The sequence below is a fragment of the Leucopleurus acutus genome (assembly GCF_964270905.1).
Source record: "Leucopleurus acutus genome assembly, chromosome: 14".
Taxonomy (NCBI): Eukaryota; Metazoa; Chordata; class Mammalia; order Artiodactyla; family Delphinidae; genus Leucopleurus; species Leucopleurus acutus.
Window position 1 is genome coordinate 25,752,723 of NC_139156.1, and position 18,227 is coordinate 25,770,949.

The following is an 18,227-nucleotide window of genomic DNA, read 5'->3' on the forward strand; positions in this document are numbered from 1 at the left end:
GTCTACAGCTGAACCCACTCAGAAATCTGAGAATTTCTCCATTTTGAACAGCTTTGTTAAAAGAGGGGTCTGTCCTGTAAAATTCATTCCAATGTTTTACAAGACCGCTTGTATTCCCATACCTCTAATGAAAAAATTTCTTGGGTCATGCCAATTTCCCCCCTTTTTTTTTTTGGCTGTGCCATGTGGCACGTGGGATCTTAGTTCCCCGACCAGGGGTGGAACCCACACCCCCTGCATTGGAAGAGCGGAGTCTTGACCACTTAACCACCGCCAGGGAAGTCCCTCCCCTCTTATTCTTTTTGCACTGAGCTCTGAGCGACTAGTTGAGATTTTCTTATTAAAATTCTTCATTGCTTAAAGGCTGTTATTTAAAAACTGAACTATCAGCTCCCGATGACAAGGATCATGGCTTATATATGACTTACACTTTCTGTGCCCCTGACAAAGTCTTCAGGTACAACTGGTCTTCAATTTATTTACTCACTCTTGAACCTTCCCTTAATGCTCTTAATTTCTAATGATATAACCATCCTTGAAATATTCCTCAATCTTCTTCTTTAACTATGGAAACTAGAACTAAATTTAATACTTTCCTAAAAGTTTAACCAGGGCAGCTTATAAAGGAAAAGAAAACCTACCATTTTTACATCTCCTAGCTTGTCTTTTAAAAATTATCAAACTTGGGCTTCCCTGGTGGCGCAGTGGTTGAGAGTCCGCCTGCTGATGCAGGGGACGCGGGTTCGTGCCCCGGTCCGGGAAGATCCCACATGCCGCGGAGCGGCTGGGCCCGTGAGCCATGGCCGCTGAGCCTGCGCGTCCGGAGCCTGTACTCTGAGGTGGGAGAGGCCACAACGGTGAGAGGCCCGCATACTGCAAAAAAAAAAAAAATATCAAACTCTTTTCCTGATCCGGTTAAGGTTTACTGCAGATGGTCATTATTTTGTCACACATTAGGGAAAACTGAGGTCAAAAAATGATTACCTGTTTGTTTTCTTCATTCAACTGCACATTAAAAAGAAGAAAAAAAATTGTTTGATTTAAAAGACCAATTACCTCAAGAGCACTCCTACAAATTTGATTTGGCAATCTTTTGGCATGATTAGCATGAGTTCAGTAGGAGCTCTGTTTAATGAAAAAACATGGTGAAAAGTCCAAAAGGTGCTATGCAGGTCAGAAGGAAGATGTTCTCCCTGAGGCCCTTGGCCAACTGTTATTTCTGAAGCCTTTCTTGCCCATCAGCCAAGCTTTCAGACTGCTTCTCAGTTCCATTTCTTGCCACTAGGTGGCACCAGACTCAGTTAAGAGAAAAACTGCTTAACGAGTCTTTAGATGATTTTGCTGTGAACCTTTAATTAATAGTTTGTAAAAATAATTCATTAATTTTAATTTAAAATGCGGTGGAGTTTTGCCTTTTATTCTTTCTTGTGGTATGGGCTGTAGGGAAGAGCAGGTTAAGACGTGTAACTCATTCTTTCACCTCCTGCCCACTGTCTTCTGGTCAGCTGTTGTTTTAGCAGCACTTCTCTGTGCCTCAGCTGCCGCTGGCAGCTTCAGGGGGACTTCTGGACGTCGCATTGTCAGACCCTTCTGCAAGCTTGAATGGATCTTTTATTATATCCTGTCAAAAGACAAACCAAAATGAAAGGACAAGTTAAAGGTGTTTCAACAGACCCAAACACGAACATTTCAGTTGGACTTAGGTTGATTTACCTAGAAGGAGGATAAAATTTTACAATTCTGTGAGGTCCTGGGAGTAGCATCAGTCACTAACTTATAAAGGTAGCTGTCTTTTCCTGAAGTTTCTAATCAAGTTATCACTACTTTGAAGGTAAACTTTATTTACAGCTTTGGAAAGGTGTTCCCTTTGGGGCCAAGAGAGTTGATTCTGCTTTGTTTCGTTTTGTGGGATTCCCATTTGTTTGTGCCTTTTACCTTTTTGGAACTGAGCTACTGAAATGCTGAAACTTCTTCCCTTCTCTTACTTTAATCTCTAGAAATGTGTGCAAGAGAAGGAGGTAAGACCCAGATACCAGGACCCTCATTAGCAGTTGCTGACGTTCAGATGTTGAGATTGCCAACCACAACCAGAAAGATTTCAGGGCAGAGTAAGTGGAATTTTCAAAAGATAAGACGGCACTCTTTATTTTTCCTCCTTTCTTCTTCAAATGAGATACCTCCACCAGCAGTGCCAAGGGGGTCAGAGAAAAACCAGGCAAAAAGGTTGGAAGTCAAGAATATGAACAAGCCACCTTAAATAATGAAGGTGAACTCATTAAACATGAATTTACACTCATTATTTATTGGTGGTCACTGCAAATAGAAGGGTGTACAAGTGATATCAATATCACTTCCAAATGCATGCTTTCAGCCCCAGAAGCTCTCAAGACTTGAAAGAAATAAAAGGTGGGACACCTTGACAAGCAGTCCTTTCCAGCACCAACATCTTGTGCTTCTATGAACAGTATAGATACGGAGAGGTAGTGCAGCATACTGGTTAAGAATGTCAGCTCTAGAATCAGATGTGGGTTCAGATTCACTGCTTTCTAGCTGCGTGACCTTGGATTAGCAAATTAATCTCTCTGAGCCTGTTTCTTCATCTGTAAAATGAAGATAAGGGGTATTGTGAAGAGTAAATGACGTGGTGCCTTCAACATATTAACTGTTCGATAAAGGCTAGGTCCTCTATACTATTACTACTGTTGTCATGTGATTACTACCACGACTGTTAACTGGAGCAAGACAGTACATAGCACACCTCCTATTTGCATCATTTCAGATGCTGCAGTGTTTTAATAACATAATTCTTTTAAATAGCAAAAATACATTTTCCTTCTCAGGATTAAAAAAGGAGGAGGAGGAGAAGAAGAAAAAAAGCGCTCTCAAAAACAGTCATTATCGAGTCAACCCTCAGTAACAAGCAGTACTTTCATTCCTCTATTGCAGTAACTGATAGTAAAACAGAAATACAAGCAATTCCCTACATGCCGCCTGCTTACGGTACTCAGGAATCTATCATTAAGGTCCTCCATAAAAAAGATAAGAATGTCCTCCCCCGAGAGCACAAGGTTATATTTCTAGGACACACAGTTGTTTCATTCTTTAAATCTTCCTTCAGTGTCAATTATTCCCATTTCAGAAACGTGGAGCTGATGGCAAGACAATGGCACAACCATAGGCTGAAAGAAATAAGCTAGGACAGATGGGAGATTGTTCTGATAAACCAGTTCAAACGTGTAGAATGTTGCATTCCAGCCTGAGGTCAAGAACCCTCCTGCACATGAGGTGCTGCTAGCTAGGAGAGCTATGCTAGTAGAAAATCATCTCCTGCAGAAGCAAACTCATTTAACTACAGTTTCCCAGCCAGAGTGCAGTGGAAGTGCTTTGGCTGGGGAAAAGACTCCCTTTACTTGTAACTAATTTTCTGACAGCTTTTAGAGCCAGGATTCAGGAAACCAGGTACAGGAGAATTAGAATGATGAAAATATTTCAAGATAAACATTGATTCTGACCAGCAAGATTTTGTTATCAGTGAAATACCAAGAATTTCAAAAGACCAATGACACATTCATGAAATGTAATGGACTGAAAAGTCAGAATTCAAGTTTTTTCTACTTTCCCCCCAAAAGTTACCTCCTTAGAAACACAGAAGAGTTGACAATAGCAGAGTGCTCAAGAACTGAATAAAGCAAAGAAAGAAAATCACTCTTTACCTCTAGAGGTGGCTTCTACACTTAGCTTGGACTTGATTCATGCTGGTAATAGTGGCCAAACAAGAACATACCAGGTTTTTTTGGCCCCAGGATTCTTGTCTCCAACTGAACTTCCTCAACCACAAATTTACCATTTTGGAGAGTGATCTGGCTTACAGGATCTCAGTTCCCCAACCAGGGATTGAACCTGGGCCACGGCAATGAAAGCCTGGAATCCTAACCACTAGGCCACTAGGGAATTCCCAATAAACTTTACTCTTAAAGTGAGAGAGTGGCATGGACATATATACACTACCAAACGTAAAATATATAGCTAGTGGGAAGCAGCCGCATAGCATAGGGAGATCAGCTCGGTGCTTTGTGACCACCTAGAGGGGTGGGATGGGGGGCGGTGGGAGGGAGGGAGATGCAAGAGGGAAGAGATATGGGGATATATGTATATGTATAACTGATTCACTTTGTTATAAAGCAGAAACTAACACACCATTGTAAAGCAATTATACTCCAATAAAGATGTTTAAAAAAAAAAAAAGACTACTTGGGAATTCCCTGGAGGTCCACTGGTTAGGACTCGGCACTTTCACTGCCAGGGCCCCGGCTTCAGTCCCTGGTTGGGGAACTTAGGATCCCACAAGCCGCCCAGTGTGGCCAAAAAAAAAAAAAAAAAAAGACTGCTTGTGAGGTAACAAAAGGGGAGGGAGGAAAAGGCACAAGAGTTACTTGTGTATCAATGTGTGCCCCATGTATCCAAAATTTCTATGAAATATAAACAACAGAAAGTAAAATTCATGGAGAAAAGATTACAGAAATTCTGAGCTCAGGAGAAAGGGTTTATGAGAGAATGATAAAAGAATCCTGCAAAGATGGTCAGAACTCAAATACGTAGAACACGGTTCCAAGGGACCAAGAATATTAACAAATACAAGTCCATAACCATAACCACCTCTATTTCTTAAGTATGTATTATTTGCCAGGCATTGGCCAACATTTACATGTATCATTCCATTTGATTCTCACAACCTGAGGAAAAAAGGGATTATTACCTCCCCATTACACATGAGGAAACTGAGGGTTTAGGGAGGTTAGGTAAGGTATCCGAGATCACACATAATTGGCAGAGCCAAGATCTGAACCTAGTCTATCTGACTCCAAGACCTGTGTACTTAAACCCCATGCTGTGCCACCACCCTGCCCCAGCAAGATCAGTAGCTTATTTCCCTGGGCTTCCAACATCCAGTGCCTTGAGGTGCATCACTGTAATGACTTTGGTGAATGTTAGAAGTTCTATCAGAGGAGCTTTCCTGGTGGTGCAGTGGTTAAGAATCCACTTGCCAATGCAGGGGACACGGATTCAAGCCCTGGTCCAGGAAGATCCCACATGCCACGGAGCAACTAAGCCCGTGTGCCACAACTACTGAGCCTGAGCTCTAGAGCCTGCGAGCCACGACTACTGAAGCCCACGTGCCTAGAGCCCACACTCCGCAACAAGAGAAGCAACCGCAATGAGAAGCCCACGCACCTCAATGAAGAGTAGCCCCCACTCACTGCAACTAGAGAAAGCATGGGTGCAGCAACGAAGACCCAACAGAACCAAAAATAAATAAATAAAATAAATTTTTTTATAAAAGGAAGTTCTATCAGACAAAAGAGACTTGAAATCCATCACTAAGCCTGTTCTAAATAATAAAATACTATAAAATAATGAATGGATTAATAAAATAATTATGATAGCATGAATGGGGAAAAGGTAAAAATAAATAAGAGGAAGAGAGATGCTAATATCTGTTAAAACTACCTATCTGCCTTCCTCACAGGGAAGTTGTGAGAGATGACCTGAGATAAATTGTGATAAAATGCTTTAAAAAATGCTACACCAGGGCTTCCCTGGTGGCGCAGTGGTTGAGAGTCCGCCTGCCAATGCAGGGGACATGGGTTTGTGCCCCGGTCCGGGAAGATCCCACATGCCGCGGAGTGGCTAGGCCCGTGAGCCATGGCCGCTGAGCCTGCGCGTCCGGAGCCTGTGCTCCGCAACAGGAGAGGCCACAATAGTGAGAGGCCCGCGTACCGCAAAAAAAAAAACAAAAAACTGCTACACCGGTATTTCAGTTACTAGAATAATTCTAAATATGAATCTAAGACATTTTAGAAAATATTCATTTTCGAATATGCTGGAATACTGGCTCAAATATACATTTAAGAAATTAGATATGATAGAAATTAGCATTCCAAAACAGCAGAGCAATGAATTAATAAACAGGAAAATTTGACTAGCTAATATTCAGAAAAATAGCGACACTCTACCTGAATATTTATGTTAAAATAAATTCCAAGGACTTCCCTGGTGGTCCAGTGGTAAAGAATCCACCTTCCAATGCAGGGGATACAGGTTCCATCCCTGGTCAGGGAACTAAGATTCCACATGCCGTGGGGCAACTAAGCCCGCATACCTCAACTAGAGAGCCTGCGTGCTGCAAACTACAGACCCCACGTGCTCTGGAGCCTGTGCGCCACAACAAGAGAGAGAAAACCCACACGTCACAACTAGAGAGAAAAAACCCAAACGCCACAACTACAGAGGAGCCAGCACGCCATAACAAAGAGCCCAGGTGCCGCAAGGAATATCCCACATGCAACAACTAAGACCTGAGACAGCCAAAAATAAAAAGTAAATGAATAAATTAATTTAAAAAGAGGAATTTAGCATTAAAAAAATAAATTCCAGATGGAGTAAAAATTTAAATGTGAAAAACAAACCATGGAAGTACTAGAAGAATCTTCATGACCTTGGATTAAGTAATAGATTCTTAGCGATGATACCCAAAGCACAAGCAAAGAAAAACTAACTGGACTTCATCAAAATAAAACCTTTTATGTATCAAAAGACACTATCAAGAGAATAAAAAGATAACACACAGAATGGGAGATGTTTTTGCAAATCATGTACGTGATAAGGGTCTAGTATCCAGAATATATAAAGAATGCTTACAACTCTGCAACAAAAAGACAAACTACCCAATTTAAAAACAGGCAAAGGACAAGACAGTTCTCCAGAGAAAATATACAAATGCTCAAGAAATTATACAGTTAACAAGCACATGAGAAGATGCTTAACATCATTAGTCATTAGGGAAATGCAAATCAAAACCACGGTGAGGTACCACTTCACACTAAGATGGCTACAATCAAAACAGAACAGAAAATAACAAGTGTTGGCAAGGATGTAGAGAAACTGGAACCCTTGTACACTGCTGGTAGGAATGTAAAATGGTGCAGCCACTGTAGAACACAGTTTGGTGGCTTTCCAAAAACTTAAATGGAGAATTGCCATATGACCCAACAATTCCACTCCTAGATATAGACCCAAAAGAATTGAAAATAACTACCCAAACAAGTACATGAAGCACATACACAGGCATGTTCACAGCAACACTACTCACAATAGCCAAAAAGTGGAAACAACCTAAATGTCTATCAACTGATGAATGGATAAAAAAAAAAAAAAGAAGTCTATCCTCATTTTTAGTCCCTAATACAAGGGACTACTGTTCAGCCATAAAAAGGAATGAAATACTGCTATATGGATAAACCTTTAAAATATTATATTAAGTAAAAGAAGCCAGACAAAAAAGGCCACGTAGTGTATGATTCCACTTACATGAAATGTCCAGAATAAGCAAATCCAGAGACAGAAAGCAGATTAGTTATTGCCAGGGGTGGGAGAGGGGGACATTGGGGAATTACGGCTTAATGGGCATGGGATTTCTTTTGCAGGTGATGGAAGTTTTCTGGCACTAGATAGTGGTAATAGTTGCACAACCTTATAAATATACTAAAAGCTGCTAAATTGTACATGTTAAAATGGTTAAAATAATGAATTTTATGTTACATGAATTTTATTTCATTTTTAAAAAGTACTAAAAGAAAACATAAGTAAATTTATAATGTTCACATAGAGCATTGTGAACTTCCTATAATAATTCCTTTAACCATTTTCCATTAGAGTGATACTCATTTTTGATTGCTCTATAGGAGACTATTATATTTTGCAAATATTTTCTCTCATTTATCTTTTTATTTGCTTTTTTTTCCTCAATAGATGTTTTCAATTTTTATGTAGTTGTTTCCTTTATGGTTTCTTTCTCCTTTCTTTTCTTTTAATTTATTAAAAGAAAAAAAAGTGAGCGGGGTCTACTCTACGTTGCGGTGCTCGGGCTTCTCATTGCGGTGGCTTCTCTTGCTGTGGAGCATGGGCTCTAGGCGCACGGGCTTCAGTAGTTGTGGCTCGCGGGCTCTAGAGCACAGGCTCAGTAGTTGTGGCACACAGGCTTAGCTGCTCGGCGGCATGTGGGATCTCCCCGGACCAGGGCTCGAACCCGTGTCCCCTGCATTGGCAGGCGGATTCTTAACCACTGTGCCACCAGGGAAGTCCAGGAAAATGAAGTTATGAAGGTAAATCATTTTATAGGTACAAAAATGCTAGAAATAAGTTATGGTGGCCAACTAAAAGAACAATGCTTTGTTTTTTGCTTTAGCAGTCTGTGGTGACCATAATGATTTTTTAAATGGTTCTCTGTTTGAGGTTAGGGAATTGAAAGCTGAGCAAACCTTTGCTTCAAGAGCAGTATAGCCTCCACATGTCGTCAACTTCTCTCCAATTGGCCTGATCAGAAAATCTTGGGCAAATCGCGAATTCTTCAGGATAGCTGCTGTTTCTTCGTCCACTTCAAGAGTTTCATCTTTCTGAAGGGTAGCATGAAAAACACATTCTTAGAGATGCCTCTTTTGTCTCAATAGAAGAAAAACACCCCGAAGTTCTACTAATGAGCAATATCTCAAAATAGACTACACCTTTTGACATAAGTATTTTCTCATGTTCAGACCCTGCTGCTAGCTTCATGCTTATTTTCACATGGAATTGACCAGTGTCGTTATCAGTTTTCCTTTGGTGACAGTGCAAAAAAAAGGGCACTCGTGGCTCCAGTGTCTAGTCTCTGCTCAGAGGCAAATGTAGAAAACCACTGCTCTCTGAGTTTCACCTTATTCATTGCTAAAATGAGGGCTTTGGACTAGTGGCTTTTAAAGTGTATTTCCTTGCGTTCCAGGGTGCCTGGGAGGGGTGTAAAGGGTCTACGCCTTGGGAACCAGGAGCGAACACAGGAGATTCTGAGCTGTCCAATCCCTGCTCCTATCAGATAAACTCTGCTTGTATCCCTTCAGATACTGGGGTTATATAAAGCAATGACGGACACATAGTAAGTATTGGTCTTTTAACTAAAATTTTGCTGAAAGAAATAATTCTGGGGGGGTTGGAGAGTGGGCGAAATGGCTAAAGTGGATCAAAAGATACAAACTCTCAGTTATAAAATAAATAACACATGAGGATATAATGTACAGCATAGTGACTTTAGTTAATAATAGTGTATTATATATTTGAAAGTTGCTGAGAAAGTAAACCTTAAAAGTTCTCATCACAAGAAAAAACAATTTGTAAATATGTATGGTAATGGACATTAACTAGACTTAGTGGTGATCATTTTACAATACATACATACATACATACATACAAGTATTAAATACATACATACATACAATACATACATACATACAATACATACAAGTATTAAATCATTATGTTGTATACCTGAAATTAATATAATGTTATATGTCAATTATATCTCAATAAAAAATAATTCTGCTATTAGAAATGTTTTGAAAGCCAGTAGACCAGAGTAATGATTTCAAAGGCCCTTCCCAATCTGATCCTGTGAACCTAATGAAGCAGGCAAGTGGCAGCGTATCAGTGAAAAAGCATTAATGGCTCTGCTGCACCAGGGCATATTTTAGAAATTTGAAAATGCTATCTAGACAAAAAAATCAGATGAAGGAAACAGTAAAGTTCTTCCACCTTTGGAGCAAATAATGACTGTATCTTCTATTTACTGAGTTCCCAGTACCAATGTTTTGCTATATTATTGCTAATCTTTATAGAAATTCTGCCATGTAGGTATTATTATCCCTACTTTACAGTGGAGCAAATTGTATCTCCAACAATTTTGGTGGCACATTCAAGTTTACCTGAGTAATAAATAAATAACAGAGCCAGAATTTGAAACCAGGTATCTAATTCCAAAGGCTGTAAGTCTCTGTTTTGAGAAAACAAAACCTACTCTAAAAAGAGTAGTAGAAATGTCAATGTCATCATTAAACACTAACAATCCTTAATTCCACAATACAATTAAACAACTGAAATACTGTTATGCAGTCCTCTCCTATTTTTCCATCCTTTCTCTATAATTCCATTAATCTGATGTCTGAATGACGTTTCTCATAGAAAAGTTTTTTAGATGTCACAATGGTATTTGGTTATGTAGGAGAATATTTTATTCTTAGGAGATGCATGCTGAACTCTTTAAAGGTAAAACGTCATGATATCTGCAACTTACTTTTCAATGGTTCAGCAAATATGTATATACGTATATGTATATGTGTGTGTATATATATAGACAAACGCACATACACCAAGACCAGAAAAGTGAGAAGCAATGGAAGGTTAAGAAAAGGTTCCTGGAGCAAAGGGAAGAATAGGAAGAATGCTGGAAGTCACGGAAATCTTTATTTACCTTAAATGTGAAATTTGCATCAAATATTAGTTCTTTTTCATGTCCTGTGATTCCTCCATTGTAAATAACTTGGCATCTTTTGGTTCGTCCTGTCTTAGGGAGTTTGAAAAGGCGAAATGTAGCAGAAACAAAATGGCAGTCACCTAAAAACAGAATATACTCATGGTTCATCTCCAGCACTCCAACGGCTATTGGTTTGCTCAGCAGATGAAGGCTTAATATTATAAAGACGATTTCTTCTTTGCATGCCATCAATTATCTTTATGGGCCCATCACTCTATTTACTGAATAACTTCAAAGTGCTTTATTAAATGCCAAACTTTGGGAGGTTGCCATTAAGCAGGAGACAAGATGGAGATTTCCAGGTGACAAAAGTCTCCTTCAATGAGACTCACTCAGGAGACACTTGATAATCACCAAATTTGAACCATTCAGGGTGCAGTTATAACAGTCCCTACTGCTGTTTCTTACAGATCATGTTTTCTAGTTCCTTGTTTTGAACTGTAATTAAATTGGCAGTGACCAAACGTGGAGGGCAGAACCCAATTTTTTGGGCAAGGATAGCAAGGTCCTTCCAGTACAAAGCACCACCCAGGCACTCACCTAAAAACAAGAAAAATCACAGATCAACCAATACAACTAGGTATTAAGGGAATTATTCTTCTGTATAATTGATTAGGCTATGGTATTACTTAAAGCATAGGTTCTAGAAAAATAGAAGAAGGACCTGAGGGTCCCCCAAGGTATAGAAAGTCATGGTTGAAACCAGATATGCTAGCTAATGGTCTCTGGGAACCATTGTTCAGGACAGTCACTAATATATTGGTTCTATCAATCATAATATTCATATATGTATTAGGTCACATTCTGAAAAGCACTCTATGTAAAAAAACATACAAGAAAAATTCCAAAACTGCCTCTTAGTTCCAGATTAATCTCATAATGATCTGCTACTAGAACAGTAATTACTATTAATGTTCATAAGGCATTTTACAGTTTTTAAATTTATTACATCAACAAATTAGAAATAATCTAAATCATCACCAATAGAGAAATGGTCAAATAAATTATGGTACAATACAGTTGTATAATACAAACATTTAAATTTTTTTTAAGTTTTAGGTTTAGGAAATATGCTAAATAAAATTAGAATACTAAATTCTATATGTAGCATACTCCCAATATTATTACACACACCCACAGGAAAACAAAACCCTAAAAGTGTGTATACTAAGCTATTAAAAGAGGTTATTACTGGGTTATGTGCTTAGTAGTAACTTTTTTTTTGTATTTTCCAACTTTTTTTTTTTTTTGGCTGCACCACACGGCTTTCGGGATCTTAGTTCCCCGACCAGAAATTGAACCTGGGCCCCCTGCGGAGTCCTAACCACTGGACCACCAGGGAATTCCCTATTTTCCAACTTTTTAACAGTATCCATTTCTTCTTGTATAATAAGAAAAAAGTTAATATAATTTATTTTAAAAGTTAAGAACTTTTGATTTCATAACCAGACTGACCAAACACATGCGTTTATCTCCTCAACGTCCAGAGACTCCATGAAAATGACAGTAAAGGAATCGACAACACAATAATGATGAGAACATGGGAAATTAAGGAGGCAGCATCAACTCTGGAGCAGTTGCCGTCATTTCCACACTAGAGCTTTTAAGAATTTTTCACATTCATTATCCCATTTAATCTTCATAACAGCCCTCTAAGGCAGACTGAATTATTACCTACATTTTACAGTACAGAACACACGACTCAAAGAGATTAATTAAATCGTCCAAGGTCATACCAGATTTGAGTGTCAGAGGAGGAACAGAACCTAAGCCTCCTGGACTAATCCCATGTTCCCACATCACAAAGCCTCATCCTGGATATTAGCAGGATGGAACGCTGTACTTGGACAAGTATCTGCCTCAAAACAAAATAAAACACAAAAACCTACCCCTTAAAACTTTGTGTGTCCTGACTTCTTCTGGCAATTCAAGGCTAGCATAGACGTCACTGAAATATAGCTCCCCACCGTGCTGAAACAGCAGAATTAATCCAAACAAGGTTAAAGATTACATTAGTCCCAGATAGCAAAGGAATGAGGGGCTAAAATCAAGTTTTAAAAAAACAACCGAAGTTCTTGAGCTGACCCTTTTTGGACAAATAACTACTAGCTGCCTCCCTAGTTATAATCATAGCCAACTGCCAAGATTTGTTTTCAGTGCCTCACTCAACAGGTAATAAAATAACTTTCCAAGCTTAACCAATCTGAAGCAAAAGCAACCCCAGGTTGTTACAGAACTAACAGAAGTAAACGGTATTCATAAACTCTTCTCCCTTAAAAATTATATAACTTTTGTAATGTTATTTATTTTTATAATAACACATTATCTTTTTAAAACATTGTCCTTAAAATCTGAGGCATATGAGTGATCAGGAATTTTAAGATTTTATTCAACTAATTTCAAGAGCATGGACATCTAGATTCTATAGTAATGTCTCTACCTTTTACACATACACCCTGGTGAAAACAGTGAGCTGGTCTATACAATGGCCTACTCACTAAGACATTGTTAAATCATTTCTACATAGATATTCTTTTTTGATCTCTAAAACAGCCCTATAAACCAAGAATCTCATAATCTTCTATCTTCTGTCATGAAGAGATACATCTCATGATACATATAGAGGTTGTGGAGCTCCTGCAAGTTTTCCTTTAAGAGACTAGTTAATGGAAAAGATCCATCTTCCTTAACTTCCCAAAGATCTGGAGCCCTGATGGATACAAAATAAGGATCCCTGAGAAACACCGTCCATGCTAGGAAAGTATATTCAAAATAACCTTAGTAGTCAGTCCAAAGGTCCCCGCAGCTCTGCAGATGCTATTCTAGGATTATGTACAGCAGCAAGCAGGAGGAAAAACAGCCAAGAAAGCAAATTTTAACATATTCAATCACAATCGTGACTCTCAGATTTATCACCTTTTGCAACCTAGAGGAAAACAAATTCATATCTAGGGTATTCCTGTCACTCCCACATTTTGCCACTCTTTCTAATTTAATGGAGAAATTGAAAGTTTGAGCTCTCAGCTCAAGGGGACAAGAACAGGACATATCCCATGTGCTCTCACTAATGTTCAAAGACCACTGGTCTCCCTCTTCCCCTCACCTTTAACACTCGATATACCTCCTGCAGCACTTGCTGTTTATCAGGTACAAGGTTAATGACACAATTGGATCTAAGAAAGAAGAGACAGAATGTCAAGCACATCTGCAGACTCCTTAGACACCTTCAAATCCTTTGGAGATTACCTAAAGGTGGTTCCCACCATTTTCTCAAAGCTACACTATTCTTCCCACCTCCCTCCTCTCTTCCCCACACTCAACTTTGTCCCAAGATAAGGGAGGTGGACAGAGTGTTTGAAATCTCAATAAACTGTTAGCAAGTCTGAGTGTGCAGAAAAAATTTTGAGGCATGCTTATTTGTTTCTGCCCTGATGTTGACTGTGCAACACAATGACCTGGGACCAGATGCCTACTGCACAAGGCATTTCTTATGCCACATGTAAATAGGCTAAGTTCCTCAAAGGCAGCTTTATTAAGGCATGATTTGACAACTCAGAGGAAAAACAGCAACACAGAATCCTATAATTTGCCATGAAAATAATACTGAAGATAACATATTGTATAAGCAGACTCATCGGTCTTGCTGGTCTTTTGGGCTCATTCGTAAACCACGGTTAAGTTTAAAATATATTCTCGGGACTTCCCTGGTGGTGCAGTGGTTAAGAATCCACCTGCCAATGCAGGGGACACAGGTTCGATCCCTGGTCTGGGAAGATCCCACATGCCATGGAGCAACTGTGTGCCACAACTACTGAGCCTGTGCTCTAGAGCCTATATGCCACAACTACTGAAGCCCGAGCCCCTAGAGCCCATGCTCTGCAACAAGCGAAGCCACTGCAGTGAGAAGCCAGCGCACCACAATGAAGAGTAGTCTCTGCTCGACACAACTATAGAAAGCCCGTGCACAGCGACAAAGACCCAATGCATCCCCCCAAAAAAAAAAATTAAAATACGTTCTCTCTCAGGCTAGTGTGTTCTGTGGCTGGTGGACTACAAGGGCCCCAGGCCATCTCCATCCCTTTATTAAGTTATGCTAAGTTTAACCCCCCAAATAAGAATCCATTCAGCAAAAAGTGGTGACATTCGTGTGTTCAATAGGAAATGGGCTATCTTCACAACAGTAAGGACATAGACCTACATAACAATATCATAACTCTCATTCTTGATTCCAGCCTCTCCTAACTTCTCTATGTAGCCATGAATAAAAGTCACATTGGGTGCCTGGAAGCCATATTTTTCCATGTGATATTCAATGTACTTGTTAGCCACTTCTACCTAAAGGAAGAAAAAAAAAATAGATTTGATAATCAACATTTTTTAATGCACTAATTTTTTCCTAAAGTTTCCTATTACTAATGGAATGTACTGCCCCCAGAATGTTTTAGGTACGTAAACGAGGTTCATCTGGGCATGCAGGATATACTACAGACTGGGACAACTCAATGGGGCATAAACCCCGTTTGATACATGGGTTTTATTTGAATAAACTCTTCACGCAATAAGAAAATGTTTCAGGATAGATGGCAGAAAGAAGGAAAAGATCAAACTCCATTCAGTCATCATGATATTCATAAATCAGATCAAACCTTTGACTCTGTTCTCCCAGAGAAGCCCCTAATTGTCGAAGTTCTCGGTTTCCAGGTCAGGAAGCAGTAATGGCACAAGCGAGCACTGCCTTTAGCACCCTTCTTAAATTATCCTTGAAGAGGCACAAGGAAACAACTTTATCTCTAAAAGAATGCTTTTCAGAATTTTTTTCCTCCTTGTCCTTGAAATAATTGCCTCACCTGACCTTCTGTCATGTCTATTCCGGTGACATGTCCCTTCTCACCAACCAGCTGACTAAGTGCATAGCAGTCTCAGCCACTTCCACTCCCCAGGTCCAAAACCCAGCAGTTTTCCAGACACTCAGGGATGACCAGACCACAGCCATAATATCTGGGAAACAGAAAATATATACACATTTTTTCCCTCTAGAGACAAGAAGATGTGGAACCATTAAATCTTATAAATCCTTCCTCCTTCCCTCCCTCTTTTCCTTCCTTCCCTCCCTCCTTTCCTTCCTTCCATCATTCATTCAATTTCTCTTTAGATGTTTAGTCTCCCTCACTACACCGGAAGCTCCATGAAGGCTGGGACTCTATCTGCTTTACCATTGAATTGATGGGCACTGTACCAGGTACTAAGACAAATAAACCAACTAAAATATTTGTTAGGCATTAACTGAGCATCTTATGCAGGTCCAGGACTTGCTAGTTATTGAAGAAGAAAGGTAAGACAAGAATTCTGTCCCTTAAGTGTATTTAACGAGGGAGATAAAACGCAAACACAGAAAACATTTTCCATGATTTATTTACAAACTGAGTGGCACAGGAAGTAAGTGTTATAGTGGTTTGGGAAAGTGGTGCCCAAGGATTAAAGAAGGCTTCACAAAGTAGGTAGGACATCAGTGAAGCATTGGATAGGTAGGATTTGGAAGGTAGAAAGGGGGGGGGGGCTTCCCTAGTGGCACAGTGGTTAAGAATCTGCCTGCCAATGCAGGGGACATGGGTTCAATCCCTGGTCTGGGAAGATCCCACATGCCGCAGAGCAACTGAGCCCGTGTGCCACAACTACTGAAGCTCGCACACCTAGAGCCCGTGCTCCGCAACAAGAGAAGCCACCGCAGTGAGAAACCCTCGCACCGCAACGAAGAGTAGCCCCCGCTGGCCACAACTAGAGAAAGCCCTCGCGTAGGGATGAAGACCCAATGCAGTCAAAAATAAATAAATTAATTATTTTTAAAAAAAGGAAGAAAGAAAGCAGGGGGAAGGCATTCCAGATTGATAACTTCATGCCGGGCAGGCAGAAATCATCTTGGCAGTGTGATGGCAGGAGGAAGGGAAAGGTCTGGCTACAGTAATATAGTGCATCAGAGGGAGCCAAGGTTGGTTAGGAAGGGAGGGCCAACCTGGACAGGCCTGATGTCAGGTCCAAGGAGTGTGAATGTATCCTGTGAGTAAAGGGGCATATGTGTGGGTCACTGGAAGTTCTTCAACAGAGCAGTAAGATGATCGATCAGTGCTGTGCTTTACCAGTTTTATAATAGATAAGGCAAGCCCCATGGATTGGAGGAGACGGGTTAATTCCCTAGCAACCTGGCATCACTGTATTTTGAGAAAGATGCTGTCTGGGGTCTTCGTGGAGGCAGCACAGGGCACTTTACCTCAAGGATACTTCCTCATTTACATTCTGCAGGGCTTCCTGGATGTGCTTAGGGACTGGCCTGGCTGCAGTGACACACGCATTGGTCTGGAGGTCTGCTGATTTCTTCAGCACCTGCCCGTCGTAGGTCTGACCCAGGGTCCAAGGGTGGGGTGAGAAAAGAAGAGTTGGAGCTGGTGTCCTCAGGGTGGAGGCGCCCATACGCCCCACCAACCCCCCTCCAGCACCCCCAGGCCTGGCCAGCCTTTGCTCGCTACAAAGCTCTAAGCCCGGACTTGGCCCTGCCCCACCCCAGGGATCCTGGCGGGCCAGGCCGGGCTTCCAAAGGCCTAAAGCTCCCACTCAGCTGAGGCTCCACCGCAGCCATAGGCCCTACTGCGAGCACCTGCACGTCCTTCCGGATCTCAGCGTCGCGGGTGGTGGCCACTGCCAGGAGGGAGAAAAGGCAGCTTAAAGGCGAGGGCGCTGAGCCCGCATGGGGGAGGGGAGCCCCGGGACTGAGGAGTGGTCTAGGGGCGGGCGGCAGGCGGGAGCGCAGCGGGTGGTGATGGTGGGCGGTGGGGGGAGCAGGGTTAGGGGCAGAGAGCCTGCCCTGGGGGCGGGCAGGGAGGCGAGGGACCACACTCACTGTCTCCTCGGCCTCCGGACTTTGGAACTTGGGTCCCCAGCAGCCGGCTCTCGAGGCCCAGCGCTCCGGAGGCACAGCGCTCCCGAGGCCCCGCCCCCGAGCAGGAACCCACCTGCGCAGTCCGACCACGAGTCCTCCCTCGCGCTCCGGCCCTAGTGTGCCCAAAGTCAGCTTGGCTGTCTTTGGTCTTTCCAACCAGGAAGAGGCTCTTACTATTAAGGATCTTCCTTTATTGCTCCACTGTGCTTTTCATTTTATAATGCTCGTATGAACACCCACGTATATACTGATTTTTGCCCCCTTTGGGAATGAAATCACCTTTTCTCAGTCCACTTTTTAAAGTCAAGTGTATTGAGAGAGAATTTACATTCAGTAAAATTCACCTTTCTTTATAAAGTGTACAGTTCTGTGAATTCTAACAAGGTATATACATCACCGCAATCAAGGCTCTCACCCAGAATGTTTCTTCCTGCTCCTTTGCATAGTAAATCTCCCCACCCCAGCCTCTAAACCACCATAGATCTGCTCTCCCTCCTCTCCCAGAATGTCATAGTGATGGAATCATATCAGTGATTCCATATCAATCAATCTCAGTCTATTCTGAATTGTATTTAGGAAGGCAACTTTGCTAAGTTCATTTTTAACGTCTAGTATTTTTTTTGGTCAATTCACTTGTTTTCTAAGTATTGTCATTTCATCTTGCAGAAAAAAATTTTTAATTTAATTAATTTCTACACTCCTACACTGGTATACCTTATTTCCTTTTGTGGTTATAACAAGAATTTCTATTTGTTAGGATAGTAAGGCGATGTGGGGTTCCAACTGAAAGGATATCTGAATGGAAGACTTACTAAAGTATACTCATTTTTCAGTCTCATCTGACAATAATAATCTTCCCAGATGGCAATTAGTTGTTGTTAAATGTTAAGAGGAAGATGT

General features: G+C 41.0%; 1 protein-coding gene across 1 annotated transcript; it reads right to left on the reverse strand.

Annotated features, from left to right (window-relative positions):
- Nucleotides 1-884: 884 nt before the first annotated feature.
- On the reverse strand, nucleotides 885-17,771 carry AS3MT (arsenite methyltransferase; the record flags this gene model as incomplete). Its single annotated transcript, XM_082855156.1, is given in 13 exon segments — nucleotides 885-1,621; nucleotides 8,319-8,453; nucleotides 10,334-10,476; nucleotides 10,805-10,936; nucleotides 12,286-12,367; nucleotides 13,500-13,569; nucleotides 14,595-14,731; nucleotides 15,244-15,315; nucleotides 15,319-15,394; nucleotides 16,662-16,789; nucleotides 17,046-17,086; nucleotides 17,289-17,515; nucleotides 17,743-17,771. Coding segments are annotated over 13 exon segments (1,359 nt in total). The 3' UTR covers nucleotides 885-1,534.
- Nucleotides 17,772-18,227: the final 456 nt, after the last annotated feature.